Source organism: Myotis nattereri (genome assembly GCF_964212035.1).
Source record: "Myotis nattereri genome assembly, chromosome: 7".
Classification (NCBI taxonomy): Eukaryota; Metazoa; Chordata; class Mammalia; order Chiroptera; family Vespertilionidae; genus Myotis; species Myotis nattereri.
Genome location: NC_138082.1, coordinates 13,178,065 through 13,201,966, shown reverse-complemented (window position 1 = coordinate 13,201,966; position 23,902 = coordinate 13,178,065). Strand labels below are relative to the sequence as shown.

Below are 23,902 nucleotides of genomic sequence, written 5' to 3'. Positions count from 1 at the left end.
TAAAATGTGCGAGGAGGTGTAAAGAGCAGGGCTGGCTGGGTGTTATCTGGGTCTGTTGCACTTACTCACCCTGTTGCTAAAACTTCGGCACAATGAGGCCAAAGGTTTCACAGACTGCTTCTCCCCCCGCCCGAGCTCAACCCCTTCCTACCCGCCCCCCCACCCCGCCCCCTCACAATAAGATGATAGTCGCTATGCATGATTTAAAGGGCCCCTGGAAGACCAGGGAGTTAATGCTGGTGGCGTGCTAAGCACGAGCAGCTGAGGGATCATAATTCAGTGCTGACATCTGAGCTAATCCACTAGTTTGAAGAATCTCGAGACAAGCAGGCCTCTGAATTTCACTGAGTTAAATCGTTTGTGCCCCACTTGTCTGTTAAGTGCTATGAGCTCGAGGGGAGAAAGATGATATGTAAATTTAGGGAATTAGCAGTAGACATCAGTCAGAGGGATGCTGGGCTGCAGAATGTCCCTGCCTGCCTGTCACTGAGAGACCTGATTAGAACCAGGACATCATGCAGGAATGGCCGAGACCAGGAAAATCCGGGGAGGGGGAGAGGAGAAGCAGGGGGAAGGGAGCGGATGTTAACTGAGCACCTACTATATGTCAGCTATTACACTGGAGGCTTCATCTGCCTATCTTATGGAATCCTCCCTGCAAAATAAGGATCATTTTCTTCATTTTTACCAACAAAAGAAAGCGAGGCTCAGAGAACTGAAGTGGTGTGCCTCAGACCCCAGCTACAGAGTGATAGAAGTAAGCTATGAGCCCTGATCAGTCTGAGTAAAATCACCTGAGCATGGCCTCGCACCTGGGCTGGAACCCTAGCCTAATCCTCACTCATCTGCTAAAGCCTCAGCCTTCCCATCTGTAAAATGGGTGCAACAACATCATTACTGCCTAGGGTTGTGAGGAGGAACTGGAACAAGCCGTGCACAATGCTTTGCACAGGAACAGGGACATGGTAAGAGCTCAATATAAATTATGGCCTTTTATCAAGACTACTATGGCTATCAACACTGCCTCCTATGCTTGCCTTTTTGGTTTTTTTTTTAGAAAGAAAAATGGTTGGAAGAGCACCAATAACTTGGGAAGACCAATCCAAGACTCAAAGGGAAGGATGGTTTGGCCTGAGGACAGTAAAAACGTTTTTAGGAATAAGACAGTTCCCAGATCCATCATCCTAATCCCCAAAACTGGGCAGCCCCCGATTGTGCATCATGCACGATGTACCACGTATCTGTGTGTGAACCTGTGCTAGATGAAATAAAGTAACACATGATCCTGGAACTCGAGGGGGCCTCATGAGACGGCTTACAGCAGGCCAGCCCTGCTGTCCAGAGGGACGAGGCCGAAACATCCAGAACAGCTGTCCACCCTTTGCTTTAAGCTTCCCAGGGAAGGAGTTCCCACAGGCCATGTGGACAATGTGCTTCCTGGGTCGCAACCCTAACTGTCAGGAGCTTCTTAAATTCAGCTTTACATTTTCCTGCTGTCACTTTAGACGCATGTCCTCCTTCCATCCCTGAGGGAGCACAGCCCAAGGTCTGTCTTCTGACTTAGAAACACCGTCACTCGTGAAGAACGGGAGACCCTTAGTCTTTGCTTCCTCAGGAAACACAACCCTTGTTCCTTTAAACATCCACTTTGCAGGCCTTCAGGTACAGGGTGGGTCTCCACTGACTCTTCTCTAAGCGAAGTGTCTCTGTTCCTTTAAGTCAGGGCGCCCACGTCAGTGCTACACTGAGGCACACGTGTGAAAGTGAAGTCTGTTCCCAAACACAGAGGGACTGCTAGGCACACACTGGCTGCTGTGACCAGATAGAGCAAAGTGTTGGCATGGCATGACGTGGGGGTGGGGGGGGGGGCTACCTTAGTGATTTCCTTGGACTTTAAGGATGAGCCCTTTGAATTGCTGACAATGAACTAGCTGAGAACCACCTGTGACTGGCGGCTGTCTTCTTGTTCTCCGACCTGGTGGCAGTGATGCCGGCAATGGATAGCTTCCCACAGAAAGACAACGGGAAGGAAATAGGTTCAGTTGTTGAAAGAGAATGAAGAAATAATGTCCCTGAGATACAATCCCTCTTCTCCCAGACCTGACACGCTTGGGAGGCGTTTGCGGAGGGCCCCTGACTCCAAGCATCTGCTGTTGCCCTCGACGCAGGGAAAACCCCCACGTGGGAATGAACAACGGGAGTTCGAAAGGGCAGGGAGGAAGCGCAGAGGACAGGGTCCTCAGGCGTCTTAACCTGCGGCCGCCTCTACAAGGGCCTCCTGATACCTCACCTGGCGATTTACGGCCACATCTGGCTTCAGCTGCGCGAGTGCTTTGTGAGCACGTGACAGCATCTGGCCCAGCAGCCACGGAACCACGGCGTCCCCACCTCACCAAACCCTGAAATAAACCACCAGGCGGGTCCTCCTGGTGATCACAAAGCCAAGCACGCCATCTGTCCAGTGCGTGCCTCTCCTGGCTAGCTTTGCGCCCTCCTGCCAGAGCCACCATCTGAAGGAATATTTAGTGCTGCAGAAGACGCAGGCGCTTTGTACAGGTCATGCTTAAAACATGAGTCAGCCCCTCGGCTGGCCTCCCAAGGTCAACCTGTCTCGCTGAGGTCCTCAGATTAACAACCATCGACAGGAAACACTGACGCTGGATGAACTCAGCGGGATGGTCTCAAGGTTTACAGCTGACCGTTTTGTGGGCAGTCTGGGATGTCAGGCCCGGTCCTTGCAGGAGCCTCCCTGAAGCTGTTTTGGTATGTCAGCGTTCAGGAAGGTTTTGCAATGGAGGCGGTCTTGCTATCACCCCACCCCTGTGTTATTTATTCACACACTGCTGGGGACTCAAGCAATGATGCCTTAAAAAAAAAAAAGGAGCAATTGCTTCTCTCTATTGCTGTCTTTTCCGCAAAGCCGAAGAAGTGTTTCCACCTCCTTAATGAAGGACCTCTATGCTTCTTTTTCCAGTTGAAGTTATTGCTTGAATATTGGCTTTCTTTTAGCCAAGCTGTTCCTGGTCTTTAATTAACTGTCATGATTTAAGCCTGAGAAGTTCCTGTCTCAGTATCTGCAGTGGCTGCAGAGCCGCAGCCAAGCCACAGCAGCCTCTTTCTCAGGGCAAGTCAAGCGAAAGCCAATCCCGTGTCTGCTGCCGTTGGCCCCATCTCTGGGGAAGGTCCTTCGAGCTCAGAGAGTTGCTTTTTAATTCATGGAGTCACCAGTAGTTTTCTGACAAAGATCATGCCCATCACAAGCCAGTTCATGCATCAGTTATTTCCTTTGATTTCTCTGCACCCATCGCCCACCATCCTGGCCCACACTTCATCCTCTCGTGCGTGTCCCACGGTTTTGGTCTTCCATTCTAATGGAGTTCACTCAATGGCCCGGTCTGCACCACCAGCCCATGGCTACCACGTGCTTTTGGTGGGATAGCCACCAGGTGTAAAATTCAAACATTGCTGAACATGGTATCCCTGATTCGCTCTCACTTGAGATTGTTTTTGAACCCAGAGGAAAGGTTCTGTTCTCTCAATCCAATAAACATGAATGTAAGCCAACCAACGCTGTCCTTTCCTACTGGCATACCATTCCATGTAGGCTTTGCCCGTTTCCTTTATATCACGTCCACGATTTGAACTTACTGAAATGAAGTCACACTGTACCCACCCTTCACGAGGTCAACAAGCGTGTGCAAGAGCACACACCCGAGGGAGACCACACACACCTGCGGGGACTGAAGCTAACCTGGCATCGTACCTGTGCCTCCAGTTTGTTTGTCTCATTCCTGACAACAATAATAATAACAACAAAAACAATCAGTATTCTTCCTGTTATGGGTATGGCTTAGGATTGATTTAGGATGCTCTTTCTGATTGAATGAAATAGCCCCTACCCTATCCAATGCTATGTTACTTGCTTACTGTATGAAGGTTGCACACGGAGGTAAAACGAAACAATGAGCCAGATACCAGCCACGGACCACTCCCATCAAGCGATAATATGGATGGCACATCCCCCTCATCACTTGCTTCTTGCTTTGCACCAAACCAAGGAGCAACAGCAGCAGCAGCGAGGGTCCCAGAGGTCACCCTCAGGTCAACGCCTGATGGCGCTGGAGCAGCGGTCGCCAGGGCAGCGTGATGACGAGCAGGCCCTATACCTGCACTGTCCCAGGCAGCATGGCTCTCGTGCCCCTGAACCATGGCTGGGTGAAGAAGGACCCAGAGTTTTAGCGGTATTTCATTTTAATTAAATTAAAATAGCCACACGTGGCTAGTGGCTGCCCTGTTGACAAAGGGCCATCTCAAGGACTTTTTGGCCTTGTTCTCTAAAGACCTCAATCTGATCTTCCTCAAAACCCCCACTAGGGGACACTTTCTGTGTTCTCGTAGCTACAGAGAAAAGGCAGAGTGGCTTCGGGCGACCATGGGACGGGCTCCTCTGTAACCAGCAGGGGTCAGTGAATTGGGAACAGGGTCCCCAGGGACAGGCTTCCCAGGGACGGGTGTGAACACACTCCGGGCTTCTGAGCACAAGCAAAGAGCTAAAAAAAGAAATTCCAAGCGGCTTGAAAGACTATCTTGAAAAACAAAAACAGTGGAATGGAACCAGTGGGTGTCCTGTCAGCCTTAAGCAACCACCAGCGCTGGCCAAAAGAACAGAACTAATTGCTTACTTAAAAGGAAAAGAAAAAAAAACAAAACAAGCAAAAACACACAAAACAAAACATGAGAAAAGAACTAAATCAGAAAATATCTAAGGAATGTAAGTCGTTTCCACAGACACTTCTAACCAAATGGCCTGTGTATGCGATTTCAACATGGCTATTTTCTTTCCTGCCTTCTTTTTTCTCCCGACTCGACGGAGACACCTCCTTTCTTAAATGAAATTACTTGTGTTTACCCAGCGAATGAGGGGATAAAACATATGGCGCACTTCTCTTAAGAGCGGGGTGGGCTCCTCTCTGTGCAGTGGTGACCTGTGGGGGACACAGCCACTTTCAGGTCTGACTTGGAAGGTCTGGCCACTCTGATCCCATTAGCATTTGCCCTGCCCCTAACCAAGCACAGCTGTTTCCTCTCTCCCAACTGCTCCCCTCGGGGGCCCTTCTTTTTTTTTTTGAAGGAGAAGAAGAAGAAAGGAAGGACCACCCTGAACAGAAAGGGCTTTCTCTCCTCTCCTACTTAAAGCCTGAGACCCAGTTTTGCCAGGAGAAGGAACATGGGAAATACAGCACATGCTTTTGTAAGTCATCAGCGGGCAGGAGGAAGGGCTCTGAAGACAATATTATGATTCTGTTTTCTGGAGGCAAGTTACAAGTGCCACTTTTCCAAACTTCAGGGCTACCTCTGGAGGAGGAAAATAATTATTTTCTTTCTCAATATCTTAGGGGAAAAACACCACTAGATCGAGTAGTTCCTTATGGCCCTAATTTTCCTTTCGTCCCCATCCAGCCAGCCACAGGTTGGAATTCTGCCCGCTTTGCGAGCTTGCTCCAAAGAGCCCTACCAACCGCAGGCTGCAATGCATCGGCCCAGTGAGGATAAGGACTAGAATTCCCAACCAGTAACCAGGGCACTCAGGGACGGGGCAAGGGCTGGGCCAGGGGGAGGCAGAAATGAGCAAGCAATGGGCAGGGGTAAAGGCCAGGGTCAAAGGGAGTCACTGAAGCTCTCCCTGAAGTGTCCCTTGCTAATTGGTGGCCTTGCAGCCTGGCCTGGGGAGGCCTCAGACATTCTTAGAGAACATTTGCTCAGAAGAGTGCAAGGGAAGAGGCTGAATTATTCGACAGGACCTGAAGATGAATGCTGGGTAAGAGCCAGGAAAGGTCTCCATGATGTGTCAGCCACATCCCTTTATTCAAACTGCCTCTGCCAAGCTCCCCTCTTACGCACACATGCGTGCCTCTAAACCACAACCACACACACAGATCTATAGACACAGGCACAGAGATTCATGCACAAAACACAGGCATATACATATTTATCCATACATCTACATCTATACAGAAAAACACATGATATATGCACGTACACACATACACAAAACAAACACCTTGAGAAAGAAACATACACACATGTGCCCACAAATACACACATGTAAACACGAGGCATACACACACACACACACACACTCAGACACATACCCTACAAATCTTTAAGATAAAAAGTGGGGGTTAGGAGAACAACCAATTAATTGGGCCAAGTCTCAAAGGAGAGGAAATAAAATGAAAAATCCAGGCTGGGTTATAAAAATAAGTTTTTTTTCCCGCGTGCAGGAGGCTCATTATATTAATTAAACATTATTGCAGTGAAGGAGAGGAGGAGGGTGATTAAGGCTGGGACAGGGTAAGTGCTCTCTCGTTGCCCGCGGCCGCGCCGATCCTCAGATATTAATCTCTCCGAGCACTCGAACGCTGAAGAGATAAACACTTGAAATATGAAAATGTTTTTCTCTAGAGCAGACGCTGTGACCCTCTGGGAAAGCAAGTGCAGGCCGTGTCGGGAGGCGGCCGCAGCGCCCTCCCGGCGTCTGTCCTACTGCCTCCCCTGGGGACAGGGGACACTGCCAGTTCTTGCAGTGAGGGGCAGGGGGCGGCTCCGGGGGACCCTGCAGAAGGGGCGGTCCCTTCTCCCTTTATTCTCTAGCCAGGCAACATTTAATCTGCTAATTTCCAGAGTGAACCCCTTTCCTCTTGAATGCTGGGGGGGGGTGAGGTGGAGGGGGTGGCGCAGGGGTGGGGGGACCGACAGCCCAGGCCAGGGGTGTGGGAATTTGAAAGCGAATGCCCAGTGTTTGTGACGACCTGTTGTTAAATTATCTGGGATTTTGCAAGACGGTTGTTAAACGCAAGCACTATTAAAAATTAAATGATAGAAAGTTTACAAGTAAATAAATGAGATTACAAATTCAAGATAATAAATTCCTTAAAACTCAACACTTCCTAATTATTTTAATATGATTTACCGGTACCTATGCTCCCAAGGTTATTTGCATGTATCACATCTGCCTGAGGGGGAAACTACGGGGTGCTGTCCCCCCCCCCCCCCCCCCGCCCACTGATGGCTGGTGGCTTGAGTTCAGCTACAGCAGGAGGAACTGCAACCCTGAAGGTGGCCCTCAGCGCAGAGCAGGCCTTTTCATCCTCGGAGAGCTGCTTGGAAGCATCTACCAGAACACCCCTGTAGCCGCGTGCAGCCCCGGACATGGCAGATGACCTGCTTCTGTCTATTCCAGTGATGGCGAACCTTTTGAGCTCGGCGTGTCAGCATTTGGAAAAATCCTAACTTAACTCTGGTGCCGTGTCACCTATAGAAATTTTTTGATATTTGCAACCATAGTAAAACAAAGACTTATATTTTTGATATTTATTTTACATATTTAAATGCTATTTAACAAAGAAAAATCAACCAAAAAAATGAGTGTCATAGGTTCGCCATCACTGAAAGGGCCCAGGCAACGCCTCACGTCCAGGGGCCAGAGGCTTTCGGACTCGGACCCTGCAGGACAGCGCCAGGCGGCTCTCCTAGACACCGATGGGCATGGCGGCATTCAGGCCCTCGACGGGGCTCGCCGCAGAAGCCGTGCCACCCTGCGAGAAGGTAAGGCCGACTCTCGGCCCGCGGCTTCCTGACGGGCCACTTTAGGAACAATACCCAGCCTGACAAGAGGCTCTGTGATGCTGGCAGCGAGGACCGGCCGGGAACAAGGGGACATTGACTCATGGCATCTCCTAGACCTCCCCACGGCCCTTCCTTCCTTCCTCTTCTTTTATCTTGGCCTCTCTCCCTCCCGCCCAGCTCCCGGGCCGTCCTGTAATCACAGGCGAGGGCAGGAACCACCAACCCGCTATTCTGTGGGGTGACGTCGTGAGCGAAGACCGTGGTGGTTTGCGGGCAAAGGGCAGAGGGTTGCTCTGTGCTGGGAAGTTAGGAAGCCTGCCCGAGGGTCTGAGCGGAGAGCGTGGGGAAGGCGAGCATGAACGCTCTCCTCTCTGCACTCGCAGCCGGCTTACCTGGGAACGTGTGGTCGTTGGGGCTGGTGCTGCTGGCCCAGGTGGTCCGGAGCCACTTGGCGTGGTCGTAGATCCAGCCGCAGGCCTCCTCGGGGAAGTCGAAGTTGCAGTTGAATCCTGAAGGGAGCTGCAAATCTTTGTCTAAAAGAAGAGAGAGAGAAAAAAAAATAACCCAAAGGAACGCCAGTGAAATGGGTTCAGAGAACAGCCACCGTGGTGCCATTTCAATGGCTGGCAAGGCCTGAGTGCAGAGCAGAGAAAGAAGGCTCCTTTTCGCTCATTCATGTCACTCCTCTTGGCGGTCGCTGGCTTTCGGGTCAGCCTTTGGTCTCATCCTTCCCAGGCACGGAAGCCAAGTCTGCCCGCGGTTCCCATTGTGAGCGATCACAAAGGGGGCCACCGAGTGGCTTCGGCTCTCCCTGGCCTCTCTGTCCACCTCGGAGAGCGACCAATGTGAAAATCGCTGCTCCCTACACGCCAGAGAAGAATGCTCCCAGGCCTCGGTGGAAGGCTGGCCCCTGCCCACCTGGCTCTCGGGAGTGATGGGCAGCCCGGTAGCATCCAGACAGGCGGGAGGGAATGCAGGCCAGGGAGGAGAAAGTGGACACCGGGACAAGGCCGGCTTGTTTGCGCCCCTTCCCCTCCTGCGGTAGGTCTCTCGTTTCAGAAGACCGGGCCATTTCCACATCCCGGGGGAGGCGCTGCCAGGTGGCATGTTAGGGCAAAGTGAGGGAACCGGACCAGCCGGCCGCCCACTCGGCGCTGACCCGGAGGAAAAGGGATTGCACAGAAGGCTGGGTCCAAGGTCAGCAGAGGGTGCATCCTCCTGGGAGTCCTGGAAGCGGCCACCCATGGTTTGCCCTGGCTGCTCAGTTGTTCTCGGGCCTGAGCTAGAAGCCTGAACCCGAGGCGTCGTTTTGAGGGTCCACTCGGCTCTAAAAACCAAGACTGAGCTGGTGCTACATGGGTGATGAAGCAGGGGTGGGTGGCGGTGGGCGAAAAGAGGAAATGGGACAAATATGGACGCATGCGCTTGCCAGAAGGGCCTGTGGAGACGGCAGGAAGGTGTGGCCAGTGCTGGCAGCAGAGAGGAAGTGGGGTCCCTGGCCTTTCCACTTCCCTTCTCAGGGTTCCCAGGGAGGAATTTCCGCGGAAGGCCTCAGACGTGGGTTAGGAGGTCTGAAGTGAGTAACAGGCTGGAAACAGATGGCTCCCACCACGGAGGGGAGGAGGGCACGCCTCTGGGGGCGAGGGCAGGGCTGGCCTCCGCGCAGAGGGCCACCGGGCGCTACCGGGCCCTGCTCATGCCTCTCCTTCCCAAGAGGGAACGTGGAATGTTTGCCCACCGTGGGCCAAAGTCAGCTCAAGTAGAGAAGAAACACATGGAATCTATTACAGCATCAACCTGTGGCTTGGAAAAGTCAGCTCTTAGCCCTCACCATCCCCTTCTCCCGGCCATTTCTGAATTTCTATTTTTCCGTTCAAAAAATATGGAGTAATTCAATATACCGTAATTCCTCTCCTCTCATGTTTACATGCATACTGTATCTCGGGAACCAAATTCCACAAAGGGATCTTGTGCAAAAGAAGAGGGAAGGGAGGAACCACCAAAGAAACCTCAAAGGAAACAAACCGCTACCAACAGGAAAATTATATGAAACTTCTGAACGTTTGCAGAACCCTTACATTTTCCTTTGGGCTGCCATTAAGATAGAAGCCCTGCCCCCTCCCTCCGCCCAGACAACCCTGCTAACCCGACACCATATATTCGCTCCCTATGCATTCTACTTCTGGCCCTCAAACTATCTTAAACATGTCTTGGAAGATTCTCCAAGTCTCCTTCCCCTCTTGATAAAACAAAAACAAGTTCATTAAAATGTCAGGATTCTGTATTCCACTCACCCCGACCAACAGTGTCCCTCCATCCACACAATGCACAAAAGCACATTCCTAAAAGCATATGCATTAAATTATCATTTTTCAGTCACACAACTTCAGCATTTATTTTTGGCTTCCCTCCCATTCTTCTTCGCAGCCTTTTTTTTTTTTTTTTTTTTGAGTTGGCCACTCCATCAGCGCAGTCCCTCCGACTGTCAGGCCGCCGAGTGTGCGGGTCCGGCAGACTCCACCGTCCACCTACGGAATCGGCGTTGCGTCTCTTATGTCTCCATCACTTCCCAAGTCTCTTCACCAATTTTCCCTCATTTTGTTTAATGAACATTTAATAATGGTCAGTAATTTACTGTAAATGGAGGCTGTCAAGCATGCACTTCCAGCCAAAAATGCCAGGTGTTCCAAAATTTGTGGTTTGTTAGGAATGTCCTCAGACTCCGCTCCTTAGCAGTATGATATAAAACCTGTCGCACTTTTGGTCTCTGCCAGTTGTTTCCATCAAACGTGGGTATGTTTAGGAGACGGGATGAGAGGAGTCCAGATTTCCCGCGTGAGGAGGAGGGGCCCTGTGACTGGGAGGAACTGAGGTGCCTTTTGACACGTCCGCTTTTGTCACTGACCTGCACTCACACCCCACGGAGGACGCGCGATCCCATGGAGTCATAACTATGACACTTTCGCAATCAATGGTGGCGAGAGACAGGGAAATGCAATTAAGGAATGGTTAACTGCTGAGTTAACCTTGACTATGGGGCTCCCTGAACCGTGCCACCTCCAGACTTTCACCTGACTGTATTGTGAAGACACGGCTTAGCAGGAACAAGGATCACAGATGTGGATTCTAACCACGTGAAGTGAAGGCTAGAGAAAAGGACTTCTCGGAGGAGGAGTCCTCTTTAAACGGACCTTTATGCCCGGCTGTGGTGGCTCAGTGGTTGAACACTGACTATGAACCAGAAGGTCACAGTTCGATTCCCGGTCAGGGCACATGCCCGGGTTGCGTGCTTGATCCCTAGTGGGGCTTGCAGGAGGCAGCTGATCAATGATTCTCTCTCAGCACTGATGTTTCTCTCTCTGTCTCTCCCTCCCTTCCTCTCTGAAATCAATAAAAATATATATATATTTTTAAAAATGGACCCTTATCTCAGCTGATGATCACTGAGTTTGTGCCCATAGGGCTGCACAGGTGGTTCCAACACTGATTGGTTGGAAATGGCCATTGCCCCAAGCCCCTGAGTGCCTGCACTTCCCTGACCTCTGACCCAGCGACCCCCAGGTCCTTGCCCAGTCACAGGTCAGCCTCCATCCCCACTGGTCAGCACCCCTGCCATCCCGGATGAATGCGACGCTGACCCCGACCCTCACCGTCCTCAAAGCTGCAGTTCTCCCCGCACTCCGTGGCCTCCTCGTCAATGGGATACGGGGTGGTGGTCTCTTCGCTCCTCACGGTGGGACCCAGTGTCTCCACGGTGGGCTTGGCATCTGCGTGAAGGCAAAGGAAGGGGCGTGAATGCCGCACACAGCAGCCAGCACTGAAACGCAGCAGGAGGGAGAGGCCCCACACCAGGTTTCCTGTCTGAGTGTGGGCCCTCAGAGAAGGAGAAGAAAGGCGGGACACAGGCACCCTGAGCCACCCCCGTGTGCCGGCAATGATGTCGGGGCGTTGTCCGAGCTGAACGAAAATGGGCTCAAGCTGCAGAAACAGGCCGGACAGAGGCCCCGATACAAGCCCCTGCTAAGGCCTTCCTGCCCCGCAGAGGCCCTGAGGCCGGCATGAAGGCCACGCGAGACAGGGCCACACGAGACAAGAATGAATGTGGGCGACGCTGACCTGGAGGCGGGGCTAAGCCACACTCCGGGTGGTCCGTTAAGACAGAAGTGTGGGTGAGCAAACACACAAAATGAATGACGCTCATCAAAACCAGTTTGCATGCGTCTTGCTGAACGACCTGAGCTTCGGTTCAGAGGAAACCTAGCACCTACCTGTGCCCCTCCCCTTGGGTGGCAGCCGACATGCCTTCCAGCCTCACCCCTGCTTTTGCGTGAATACAGAACTTTGGGAACCAAAGCTCACCCCACCTGGGCGGCACAGTCACCAAAGCCGTAAGCAAAGCCGGTGCCTGGAGGGTGTGATCCCAACACTGCTGTTCACGTTTGCACAAAAGCAACGGAAAGGACTGCGGATTCGAAGGGACTCAGACTACCCTTGGTGGGAATCGTGTGGGGCTGAGCCTTCAGAAGCTGAACCTGCTCCTTGGCGCCATGTGTGTGACTAGGCGTCTTTGTGAGGCCCCTTCAGGAGACCATGTAATAAACAATAAGGCGTGGCAGAGTCAAAAGCTTCCTAAATTCAATAGCTGCTGCCAGGCAGGCTGGGGGTTGGGGAGAGTCAAGGATGGGACAGAAGGTGGCGCAGGGGACCTTGCCTGCCTGATTTAGGGGGCCACCAGGACTGGCTCCAGCTGATTGAGGCCCTGAGGGATGGGGGTGAGGAAGAGCGGGGAGGTGGCCAAGTGTGGCCAGATCTTACAAAAAAAAAGAAATCCCCCCGCCCCCAAATCCAAGAATCCCCATGGAAAACCTCCAGACTTATCCATGTTGGCAACTTATTCAAAATATTATAATAACTAGAATGCAACAAAAGCGGGCTGGGCCCAACCTGGCTGCAGGCAGTCAGTTCTGACCTGGTGATTCATTCACCTCTCCATTCACTTGTTTATTTGCTCACCCCAGTCATTCATTCAGCAACCGTTTGTGAAATGAATTAAACCGTGAGTCAGGCCCTTGGTGGAGCAAAAAGGAGTGCTGGCGACTGGTGTTCAAACCCATGTGTCGTGGGGCGGGGTCTCCGTCCCAGAGCTGTGCTCCCACGAAACTCCCCGAGTCCGCCCAGGCGTGGTTCCTCCCATTTCTGTACCTGCTCCTTGGCGCCATTGTGTGTGATCAGGCGTCTCTGTCAGGTCCCCTTCAGGATACCGTTTAATAAAGCCAGGAGCTGAAGGAACCCGCTAAATACGCTGAAACGCTTTTTCACGGTCGATTTCCCATCTTTCTGCTATTAAGGACTACGCACCTAACCTCTCAGACTTCCCTTCGCCGTGTCTGCCTCTTGCTCACAGTCAACAGCAAATACCCTCGAAGCGTCCCAATTTGTAAGTTCGAATTTGTCACTGTGTCACGGAATCTCAAACTCAATTGTACAGCAAACTCCAGGCAGCAAGGCAAGAAGTAATCATTGGAAACACACATCGACTAACAGGTGAAGCAGCCCTGTCACATTACTTAGCGGCAGGGACCCGGCCCGGCCCATCCTTCTCCCTGGGATCCTTCTGGGGTAGGAATGGAAGGCATGAACCAAGGATGAGTCGCACAAACGGGTGTGCACGTGACAAGCCAGAGAGCCACGTGCCCTGGCAGAGCAGTTTCTGGAAATGCGAGGTAGCAAGATGGGTCAGCGGATCGGTGGCGATGAGGCTAAGTGCAGGGGCACAGCGGGCCGGGGAGGCCACAGAGGGCAGGGCGTGTGGCTGACAGCGAGGAAACAGCAGCAGCCTCTGTGTCCACAGTGTTTGTACTGGGCGCTCCGAGGCAAGTGCCTGTTAAACTGCAATTGAAACCAGATGTCCGAGACTTCAAAGGGAGGGAGGCCGGGCAGAGGGTAATGAGCCCCAACTCTGCTGTTCCGAGGAATGGCCGGGCAGGACTTTGAAATGAGAAACCTGTTGCTGACCGTCACCAGTGTCATTTGGGCCAGGTTGGGGTCGGGGTGCAATACGTGGAAAAAGCCATTTGCCACTGTCCGGCCGGTCAGAGAGCAGGGCCAGCCGGGAGAGGCCCGGCCCAGGGGCCCGTGGACAGGACGGAAGTGTGAGCAAGCCCCCAGCGGGCTGAGCGACCTCTGCCGCTGGCTTCCTCTCTCTGGGACTCAGTTTCTTTATCTGTGAAAGAGGCGCTGGCTTTGACTTGTGATTTTCCCCCCAAACTGTATGTCACATGCATTAGTAGGTTGTGGAATCAATTTAATGGGTCGTGACCAGCATTTTAAACATAGCAGCGATAACACGTCAGCGCGCACGCACGTGGTGAGGATGAGCACTGCTTTGGGAACCTTTTGTCTCAGTCATACTTACTTATCCTAACAGGTTTATTAGATGCCAGGCAGCAGTCTAGGTACTTGACATCCATTATTTTGTGGAATCCTCATAATAACCCTAGGGGGTGTAGCTATACCACGATCACCCCCGTTTTTCAGCTAAGATACCTGAGATGTTGAGGGCTAAGTAACGTGTCTGACTTACACTTGGCAATCTGTGGCCAGAGTCTAGGCCAGGGGTCCTCAAACTACGGCCCGTGGGCCACATGCAAATACAAATATTGTATTTGTTCCTGTTTTGTTTTGTTTACTTCAAAATAAGATATGTGCAGTGTGCATAGGAACTTGTTCATAGTTGTTTTTTTTTTTTTAAACTATAGTCCGGCCCTCCAGCGGTCTGAGGGACAGTGAACTGGCCCCCTGTTTGAAAAGTTTGAGGACCCCTGGTCTAGGCACTCAGTGGCACACTGTTCCCCATAGGCACACACGTGTGTGCTTATGTGTGTGTATGTGTGTGTGTGTGTGTGTGTGCGTGTGCGTGCATGCACTTGTAAATCTGGTGGGTAGTTTTATAAATTTATTTTAACTTGTGGAATGTGGTTAAAACCACTTGAAAGCCACTGGGCTAGAAGCCGCCGTTTTCAGCGCCTCAAATGGGCAGGTGACCCACATTCCTCGGAGACCTGGCCCTAGTCCTACCTAATGGGGAGTAAGTGTCTCCCCACTAGATGTGCTCATGAGGACTGCCTGCACTCCGAGGGGGAGGGAGGCCGGTCTGGGCCCGATTCCCACCTGCGTGCCGCCATGGGCCCCCTCCTCTGTGCACTTTTCTCCCTGGGAGCCGAGAGCACTCCTCCGACATGCCCTTATCAATCCTCCACGATCCCCTGCTGGTGACAGGCACAGCGCAGGCAGGAGAATGGAGATACCTGGGCCCTGGTGGAGGGGGCCGGGGGCTCAGCCCGCCTGCCGCTCGCTCCTGCTGGCCTGGGGCTCTGGCCGCCCCAGCTCTTTGGCAGCAGTGAGTGCGCTCCGGGGGTCTGTGGGGGGAGGAGGGCTGGTGCCTAGGGGACAGGTGGGGCTGACTCAGAAGAGCAGGGCGCTTCCCAGCAAAGGGTGGGCATGCTCAGGGGCCCCCTCCTTGTGAAGGAGAATTAAGAGGCGCTCCCAGGACCGGCTGCCTGGCGAGGGCGGGAATGAGCCATCTCCTGCCACACACTGGGAAGAGGTCCCAGCAACCGGGTCCCTCCTGAGCAAATGAATGCCTTTTACAGATGTGGCTTCGAAATGAAAACGAAGTCTCATAGCCGCTGACATCTGGAGGCCAGATTCATGCATAAACCGATTACTTGATTATCATGAGGGGTTGTTTTTTCTCTCCCTTCCCTAAATCAACAGCCAAGCTCCCTGGCCTGAAGAGTCAGGATCTAATTGAATTTGGGTGTGTGGTGTGTGGTTGTGATTTGTTTTTGAGAGACTCGGGCTGGAGAGCTGAAACGATCCTTTAAACATGACAAAGTACCTCCCTTGAGAAACCCCCAAGACCAGAGGCTGAGCGCCCATGGTCTGAGGCAGGAGAACATGGCAGGGCCCAGGGTGAGCAGGGCGCAGCATTTCGGTGGAGAGGGATTCAGCTAGGGAGGGGTGGCCCCTCTGCCCCATCCACGTCATGGTCTGACCCCCACCTCCCCCCCGCCCCCCGCCCAGGGCATCCTGAGGAGCCAGGGTCTTACCTGTCCAGTCACAGCCAAGCACCTCCAGCCGCATCCCGATTCCCGCTGGCGACCACCTCTCGGGGTACACCCGCACGTACTGCGCAGGGACGGGGTCGAACCTTCGGATGTCAGGGGTGTCGTAGTGCATGTTCCCTTCAAACAGCTGCAGGGGAGACAGGCTGCTTAGCCCTTCTTATGGGGGACCCCTCCTCCATCATCCCGTCTTCCCTTTCCTCCCCCTTCTCCTTCCCACCCTTCGCAACCAACAGAAGGCAGCGTTCTAGCTGCCTCGTGGTGGCTGGACATGACGGTCTCTGGGAGCTCCATTCTCAGGCCAAGGTTCGTATTCATTCGGAAGATGGTGAGAGGCCCAGACCATGGGAAGGAAGGGGGAGCAGGTCTGAGTGTCATTGCCTGGTCCCGCCTTCTATCCTGGGACTGAACTGAGCCCTCAGAAAAGAACTCGGCTCCGAATGAGTCTCACGCTGGACTTAGCCCCAGAGAGAAGAGAAGGGAGCTCAGGCTGCCTTGCCTGTTCCGAACTTTTCAGTTTATTAGGAATCAGACGTTCTAACCTAGTCCTTTTTCTAATGCTTGAAAGTCTAGATGTAGAAAGTCCCAGTTGACTGATGGTCCAAGTTCACGGAGAGGCAGAAGGGAAAGTGACCTTCGCAACAGCTGGTCACACACTGATAGTCAGAGACTGTTCCCCAAGCCTTTGCTTAGTGGAGGCAATTCTATCAAAAGAAAACTTGCCTAGAGCCCCAGTACATAAAACGGAGGACAGAGGGGCCGCCCCGGTTGAAGTCGGGGGGAGGGGGGGGGTGGCGACCCAGAGCACACCTGGGAGCCACTGGCTTAGGGGAAGGTGGGGTGGGGACAGTCAGGGGCTTGGTGATCAGCATGGGGAATGCTGCAGGGTGTCTGTGTCCACAGCTCCCAAAGGGGTGCTGTCCCGGGGAGGGCGGGCTCTGCCCCTGGCAAAGACCCTCTCTTTTCCCAGCACCGCGCCCCCCCCCCCCACCCCCCCAGTGGTTAAGAAGAACCAGGATCCAACTTCTCCACCCACCAAAGGTTCCCGTAACCGAGCCCTGAGCCTTTCCAGCCCCTGGAATGGCGAGCTGGGAGCTGACATCAGTATTGCAAACCTCCAGCCCAGCCCTTGCCTCAGTGTCAAGAATGAGCACACTTGCTTAGTAAAGGGGCTGAGTAGGGACATGGGCTACCCCTTCCTGGTTAGGGGCTCTGCTCTTCGGAGGAAAACCAGGGGAAACTTAGACATGAGGTTGGGAAGGCCTGGCTAGCCGGGAAATTGACCTGGAGAAGAGAAACGATGTCTTCCCCCTCCTGGGGCTGCTCCGGGCCTGGAAGGCCGGCCTTCACGCCCCTGACGGCAGGGGCTGTCCTCCCTGCCTCGCCCGGCCGCAGTACCAGGCGGGAAAGATCTAACAGTCCAGACTCGGGAGCTACAAAGGAGGGCGGCCACACTCAGGAAAGCACAGTTGTTTTTGGAAGTAAAGTCCCCGTTTCTACAGTTTAGCCTCCAAAAACCACATCGCCTTTGGATGTCTGGCCAATTGGAAGGAAACTTTATCTGGGAGAGCATACAAAAGGCGTCGAACTTGACCGTAAGGCGTTTGGGCTCTGGAGGCAGCCTCACGAAGGGGTCTGAACCGTGGAACTACCACAGGGACCTTGTGGGGCCCTGGGCGTACCCTCGAGCCTCAGTGTGTCATCGCTAAAATGGGAGTGACAAAGGGTCTACCTTCTAAACCTGTTGGAAGGATTGAAATAATAATAATAAGGATTAAAATAAGGCAGTTAGCACAGTGCCTGGCACAAAGTAATCTCTTAATGAGTATTCCTCATACTGGATTGTAGGGATTTGGTGATCACTGGATGGGAAACCAGCACCCCCGACTTAAGGTTAGAGCCCTCCAGGCACCCCTACCTTTGGCTGCTGGGTCCTGGGGTCCTGGATGTATTCCCAGTCCTTGCCGTTCAGGCTGTAAGAGACTTTGAACTTGCGCACAAACGCCCTGGCCTCCACCGCAGTGATGCTGTCTCCTCCTCGCGCCCCCTGGACGATGACGCCTTTGACCGTCTTGGGCGCTCCCAGGTCCACCTGCAGCCACTCCTCACCCGGCTGGGCCTGAGGGATCCGGGGGAACCAGCCCGAGCGGCTGCTGACCAGGCGGGCGGCGCTGGGGCTCCAGAGGTACTCGCGGGTGGAGGAGGCGGAGATCTGCGCGTCCGTGATGAGGCCCGAGAGCATGCCCAGCATGTTGGAGCAGGGGGCGTCTGTGGGGAGGGGAGGAAGAGGCAGGAGGTCAGGGCTGACACCACAGTCACTGGGGACACCGTATTAGTAGGGAGCTGTAAAAAAAACCCACTGGTATCGAACACTTTAAGTCAGCACTGATTTCTTTGCACTCCAAGGTAGAATAGTGCCGAGATCCAAGACTGGGAGCCAGGCTGCCGGGGTTCATGTTTGCTCCGCCACTAACTAGCTGCATGACCTCAGACAAATGACTGGATTGCCCCATGCCTCAGTTTCCCCAGGTCTAAAGGAGGACTAACAGCAGTGCTCACCTCTTGAGGGTTGCTGCGAGGGTTCCATTAGTTACTGTACGAAAGCTCACAGCCCAGAGCCTGACGTGCCGAAGCATCTAGCGCTGTTCGCCAAGGACTCTCAGATCTTTGTTGGTGACACCAGCTCCTGCTGCCCCAAAGGCTCTTCCCCTCTGTCACCACCGGGCTAACCTTTCCTCACCCCCTAAAGGTACAGGTCACAGCCTCGGAAAGGCTGTCCCAAACTTTCAACCAAGTTAATGAAGTCCTTCTAGTCACTCTTGCTCGGAGCTCCTGTTCTTTTTCTCCAGACACCCATCTTCGTTCTGAATGGTCCAGCACTTGTCTTTGCTAATTACCTATCTTGCCCACTAGCCCGAAAGCTCCCTGATGTCAGAGGCCCCATCTGCTTAGCTCACTTCTCAGGCCCCAGCTCCCAGCATGGGGCCTGCACACAGCAGGCCTTCGGTAAATATTTCTGGAGCACATGAGCGCGTGGAGAAGGCGGGCCCTCTGTCAGTGCGCTTTAGGTGCCTGGACACTGAATTACAGACCCTCCAGGTGGTCCCAACTCTTCAAATCCACTGGTTCTCTCTTTTCAATTTTCCAGAAAATGAGTTTTCACTGAGTCCTCGCTGGGCGCCTTGTGCAAAGTGAAGGGACAGAAAACCATCCCCTAGGTGGTTAGGATGCACACTCCCCTTAGGCAACGGTTCTCAACCTGTGGGTCGCGACCCCTTTGGGGGTCAAATGACCCTTTTACAGGGATCGCCTAAGACCATCGGAGAACACATATATAATTACATATTGTTTTTGTGATTAATCACTATGCTTTAATTATGTTCAATTTGTCACAATGAAAATGCATCCTGCATATCAGATATTTACATGACGATTCATAACAGTAGCAACATTACAGTTATGAAGTAGCAACGAAAATAATTTTTTGGTTGGGGGTCACCACAACATGAGGAACTGTATGAAAGGGTCACGGCATTAGGAAGGTTGAGAACCACTGATCTAATCCATCCTCCACATTGTACCCCTGGGGTCTCGGCCCACATTCCCTGCCCGCCCTCTCACTTTCTCTCTTGGTCCCTCTGGCCCCTGTGCCATTGAGCAAACGGTGACCACTCCCTGTGGCCTTTCCCTCTAGTCTGTAAGGCCTGTGTGGTTTACCACCCTGAACCCCATCTTGTCTGGTCTCGGAAGTTGGGCAGGGTTGGACCTGGCTAGTACTTGGATGGGAGGCCTGTTTGCCCGTTGCCCTCAGCTCAGCCACCACTTCCTCAAGGAAGTCCTCCTCCCTGACCTCCAAGACTGGGGCAGGTCCCCTACAGTGTTCTTTATCATGGTTTTATTTACCTTTATTTGTGCATTTGTTGGCTTATAACTATGTCTCCCCAACTTGTCTAGCTGTCCCCTCCGAGCTGGGTCTGTTGTGCTCATCCCTGTATCCATAATGCCTTGCATAGCTCTTGGCCCCCAGTTGAGGCAGCAGAAAGTGTTGTTTGTTTTGTTTGTTTGTTTGTTTTTTGTTAATCCTCACATTTTTCCATTGATTTTTAAAGAGAGTGGAAGAGAAAGACAGAGAGAAACATTGATGTGGAAGAAACACATCAATTGGTTGCCTCCTGTACAAGCCCTGACCAGCGCCGGGGCCGTGGAGGGGCCTGTAACCAAGGTGTGTGCCCTTGACCGGAATCCAACCTGGGACCCTTTGGTCCGCAGGCCACTGCTCTATCCACTGAGCCAAACCAGCTAGGACCAGAAAATGTTATTTGAGAGCCAGGCTCTTTCAAACTGCCTCGTTTCAAATCCTGGCTCTACCGCATAGTGCTGGGGGGGGGGGGGGGGACCTAAATCTCCAAGTCTTGTCTCCTCATCTGTGAAATGGAGAGCACTTCTGAAGGTTATGGAAGATAACACACCCAAGTGCTTGGCATGGAGCCTGGCGCCTCAGCATTCAATAGATGTTAGCTAGTGGAGACAGTAGATGTTTAATAAACACCCCCTGAATGAAGAGAGGGGGGCTGCTAGGATCTGAGTCCCCGAGCCCACTCCTTCTCGGAAGGTCACGTGGTGCAATCATGGGCCGAGAGATAGCAGAGCCAGGACACAATCCGCTCCCAACCTCCCCGGGGCGCCACCTCACCTGTGACCCGGCAGCCGAAGAGCTCCAGCCGGAGGGCGATGCCCGCGTGCCAGGTCTGAGGGCGGACCCTGACGAACCTCGTGAGCAGCGGCGTGTGCAGCCTGTTCAAAACCACCTCCGTGGGGTCGCTGTTGCCCTGGAACACCTGTGACAGAGGACGCGGAACCACGTGAGTCACATCCCCACGTGCAGCGAGGCCCCGCGCGCAGCCCTCGAAGGGGGTGGGAAAGTTCTGTTGAACGTTATTCCCCTCCGGTTTACAAATAATCAGTGGGCTTGTGGTTGGGGGCTTTTTGAGCAGCGCCATGAAGAACAACGTTAATGCCCCACAGAGCTCTGACTTGAAAACAGTCAGGGGTCTTCGCACACACTTTGGGAGGCAAAGACAATGTTGCCCCTGGGCTGAGAGCGAGCCGAGGAAGGCGCCTGGAAAAGGAAAACATGTCAGAAGCCGAGGGAGAGGGGAAAGAGTGGGATTTCCTTTAAAAATGGAGCAGAAATGTCCTCTTTTAGGGCCACCGGACCTCACCCGCTAGCTTGAACTTGACTCTCCCCTTTCCTCGTGTTGCAGGCGTCTGGCGCTATTTGCAGGGTGTTTAATGATAATCTGCTGTTTTCCTTAGTTACTTAGAGGCCTCCTTGTGCCAAGAACGAACGGGTGAAAGGGTGGAGGGCCCCGTCTAGCCCCGAGCCCCTGTGTCAATCAGCATGTTCTGGGTTCTCCTGGCCTTTGTTGTGGGGTCAGGGTTGCAGACGGTCCCCTCGGAGCCCTGCCCCGGCTTCCTCTCACTGTGGTCCCCGCCCTGTAATGAAATCCATCCCTGTCCCCATCTGACCAAGGCGCCTCTGATGGGAGGAAAGGCTTTTTGGAAGAGCTTCTAACCCAACATGGTGGGAGCGAGTCCTGGCCTAGCAGATGGCCCGAATCAATAGCGGCCATATGGACCTGAGGCTTTGTGGGTGTGCGCTCCACAGAAAACAGAATAGCTGGGGCAAGTCTATGCGAGTTCCTCTCGGTTTCCTGGATAAGGGTGGAGGGAAAGGCCAACTAACCAACCACCACTTTTAAATCATGCCTGTCACGGCTGTCACAACCATGTGAGTGCAAATCCACTCACAGCCGACTCTGCAGCAGCGAGCAATTTCTCCTGGGTGGGGGTTGGGGATAGATGCTTCAGCTCCTGATAGCTGGGCCGTGCCAGGGGGTCACTGACAGGCCGGGACACTGGTACATCTGAATATGAACACCTTCGAGCCAGACACTCTGTAAAGACAATTACGCCCACAACACCCCGGGGCCAGGTATTACTAGTCCCACTTTACTGACGAGGAAACTGAGGCTCAGAGAGGTCTGCCTGGACCCGAAGGCCTTGTCACGTTTTTAGGCCGCGGTCTCTTAGGTGGACTCGCATCTCTTTGGACACATGCGCGGTATTTATGTTGGTGGCCAGGAGTCCTGGAGCCTGAAGGTCTCCAAGCGCGGATTCGCTGAGGCGGAGCGGCTGCTACCAGTGTGTTTATAATCTCAACTGAGAATGCTCTGGAGCGGCCAGAAGCTCAGAGCCAATGAACAGCCTGGAAGTGTAGGTAGGAGCCCTGCCGTCAGGCAGCCTGGACCCCGCCGTATTTCCTGCTTGCTCAGGTCCAAGGTGAGAGCCACTTAATACACAGCCCCCCTCTGCTGGCGAGGGTGAAGGGCTAAGAGACGTCACACCTTCTGCAACCAAATGAGAAGTGGCTTGCTTAAGACAAACAGAGGAAAGGAGAGGAAGAAAGGTTTCACCAGTCCAACACATTCTGTTTAAATCTCTTGTTCTGGGTGCTGAGCCCACGGACTCCTGGGAATCTCCCTCCGTCCTGGTCCTAAGGTGGCTAGTCTCCCCCTCAACTGCCTTGCGGGTCACAGGAAGCCCAGAGGCAGGACTGCTGGACACTCACATAGCCCAGGTTCGCTCTGGCTGCTTGATGCTTCGTGCCTGAGGATAAAGAGGGGGGAGAAGAGACAAAGAAGGGCCAGGGAAACCCACGGAAAGAGGGGAGAGCCGGGCAGCTGGGAGAAGTTCAGAGAGAGGTGGAGAGAGAGGCCGAGGCTCTTCATCTCAGAGAGGGATGGCAGGAAGGAGGGAATAGGGCCCAGGAAGGTCTGGCCTCCCCAGGCCCTTTCCTTGGCCTCCTGGGTGCTGATAGGGGGCTCCATGACTCTGAGGAAAGGGACAGGTGAAGAGACGGCATTTGGGGAAGATCTATCAGTTTTCCTAGGCTTCGCAGGCGGCAGAGGCTGGTTGCCTTTGTGTTGTTTGGCAAGGAGAAGCGAGGGCAGCACTCTGCTGATTTCGGTGGGTGCTGTGGGCAGTGGGGGCCTCCACTGGCCAGCTCCCTGAGGGCGGTGACAATGACTGTGTGTGGCCTCCGTCAGGAGATGCTACAGAGTTGGAGGGGAGGGGCTTGATGGCCATGTGAATGCATAATTGGGGTGTGGAGTGGATTCAAACTTTAAGCCAGCTGCAATCCACGGTACCCACACGCTGGTCCTGTTTAGAAACACAACATGTTGCATATGTTCTGAATATCTGACCCCGTCATTGCTCAGCTTGGGCAGATAATACCAAGGAACCTTTCTTTCCTCCCCCTCAGGAATGGTTGTGTCTCTGGACTGCCTTTGGGAGGCTGGTGTGTGCGTGAGTGTGGCTGCGTGTGTGTGCACTCGCGTGTGTGCATGTCCCGGGAGAAGGTTGGTTTTCCCATGATGCATGTGCTCACAGGCTTGGAGGGAGCACCGCCAGGTCTCTGCCCACAGTGACATCAGCCAGAGGGAGGCACACGCTTGGTTTACCTGCCCCAGGCCATCACCCTGGCTGCTCACATTGAACGTCCCTCTGCCGCTCCATTTGCTCAGCGTCTCCCTCCCCGGGACCAAATGAGGCTCTTCCCACGTGGCCTCAAATGACCCTTCACATTTCTGAGCCCAGTCCCTTATTGGATTTTTGTTTGCTCTTGACCTTGTGCTTATATTTGCCCCCTGCAATTTGGACCCTTTGCTAAAGGAATACCATATTAGTTTATGAAACTATTCATATACTGTCCACTCTGAATGTGGCATAGTAGGGGGGGAAATCCCAAAACACCCAACCACCACTGAACTGGGATTCAGGAGACAGATTCTACTGCTAATTAGCTCAAAAGTGTGGGCCCCAACGTCCTCCTCTATTAAATGAGGGGACTGTGTGAGTTGATTTGTAAGGTCCTTTCTGGCCCCCGATTCTTGCCCTTTCTGGCTTCCTTCACAAGAGTTTTCCTATCCAGCACTGCCTTGGGAGTGTCCACTTTATAACAGGGCACCAGTTACCCTGTGTTCCCTGGAGCTCAGAGCTTTTGTGGACAAGTGCTGTGGGTTTTCATACACTTACAGAGATGCCAGAACACACGTGGTGAGCACCCCACTCACAGGGAGAGT

At 53.3% G+C, this 23,902-nt stretch overlaps 1 protein-coding gene across 3 annotated transcripts in view; it reads right to left on the bottom strand.

Annotated features, from left to right (window-relative positions):
• NRP2 (neuropilin 2) overlaps nucleotides 1-23,902 on the bottom strand; it is a gene marked incomplete at its 3' end in the record, with an annotated part of 116,745 nt that overhangs the window by 33,781 nt on the left and 59,062 nt on the right. For all 3 annotated transcript variants that reach the window (XM_081095601.1, XM_081095600.1, XM_081095599.1), the window contains exons 8-12: nucleotides 20,449-20,593; nucleotides 17,674-18,023; nucleotides 15,741-15,885; nucleotides 11,280-11,396; nucleotides 8,022-8,162 (exon numbers count right to left, since the gene is read on the bottom strand). In XM_081095601.1, coding sequence (XP_080951727.1) covers nucleotides 8,022-8,162; nucleotides 11,280-11,396; nucleotides 15,741-15,885; nucleotides 17,674-18,023; nucleotides 20,449-20,593 — 898 coding nt within the window. The remainder of the gene's footprint in view (nucleotides 1-8,021; nucleotides 8,163-11,279; nucleotides 11,397-15,740; nucleotides 15,886-17,673; nucleotides 18,024-20,448; nucleotides 20,594-23,902) is intronic.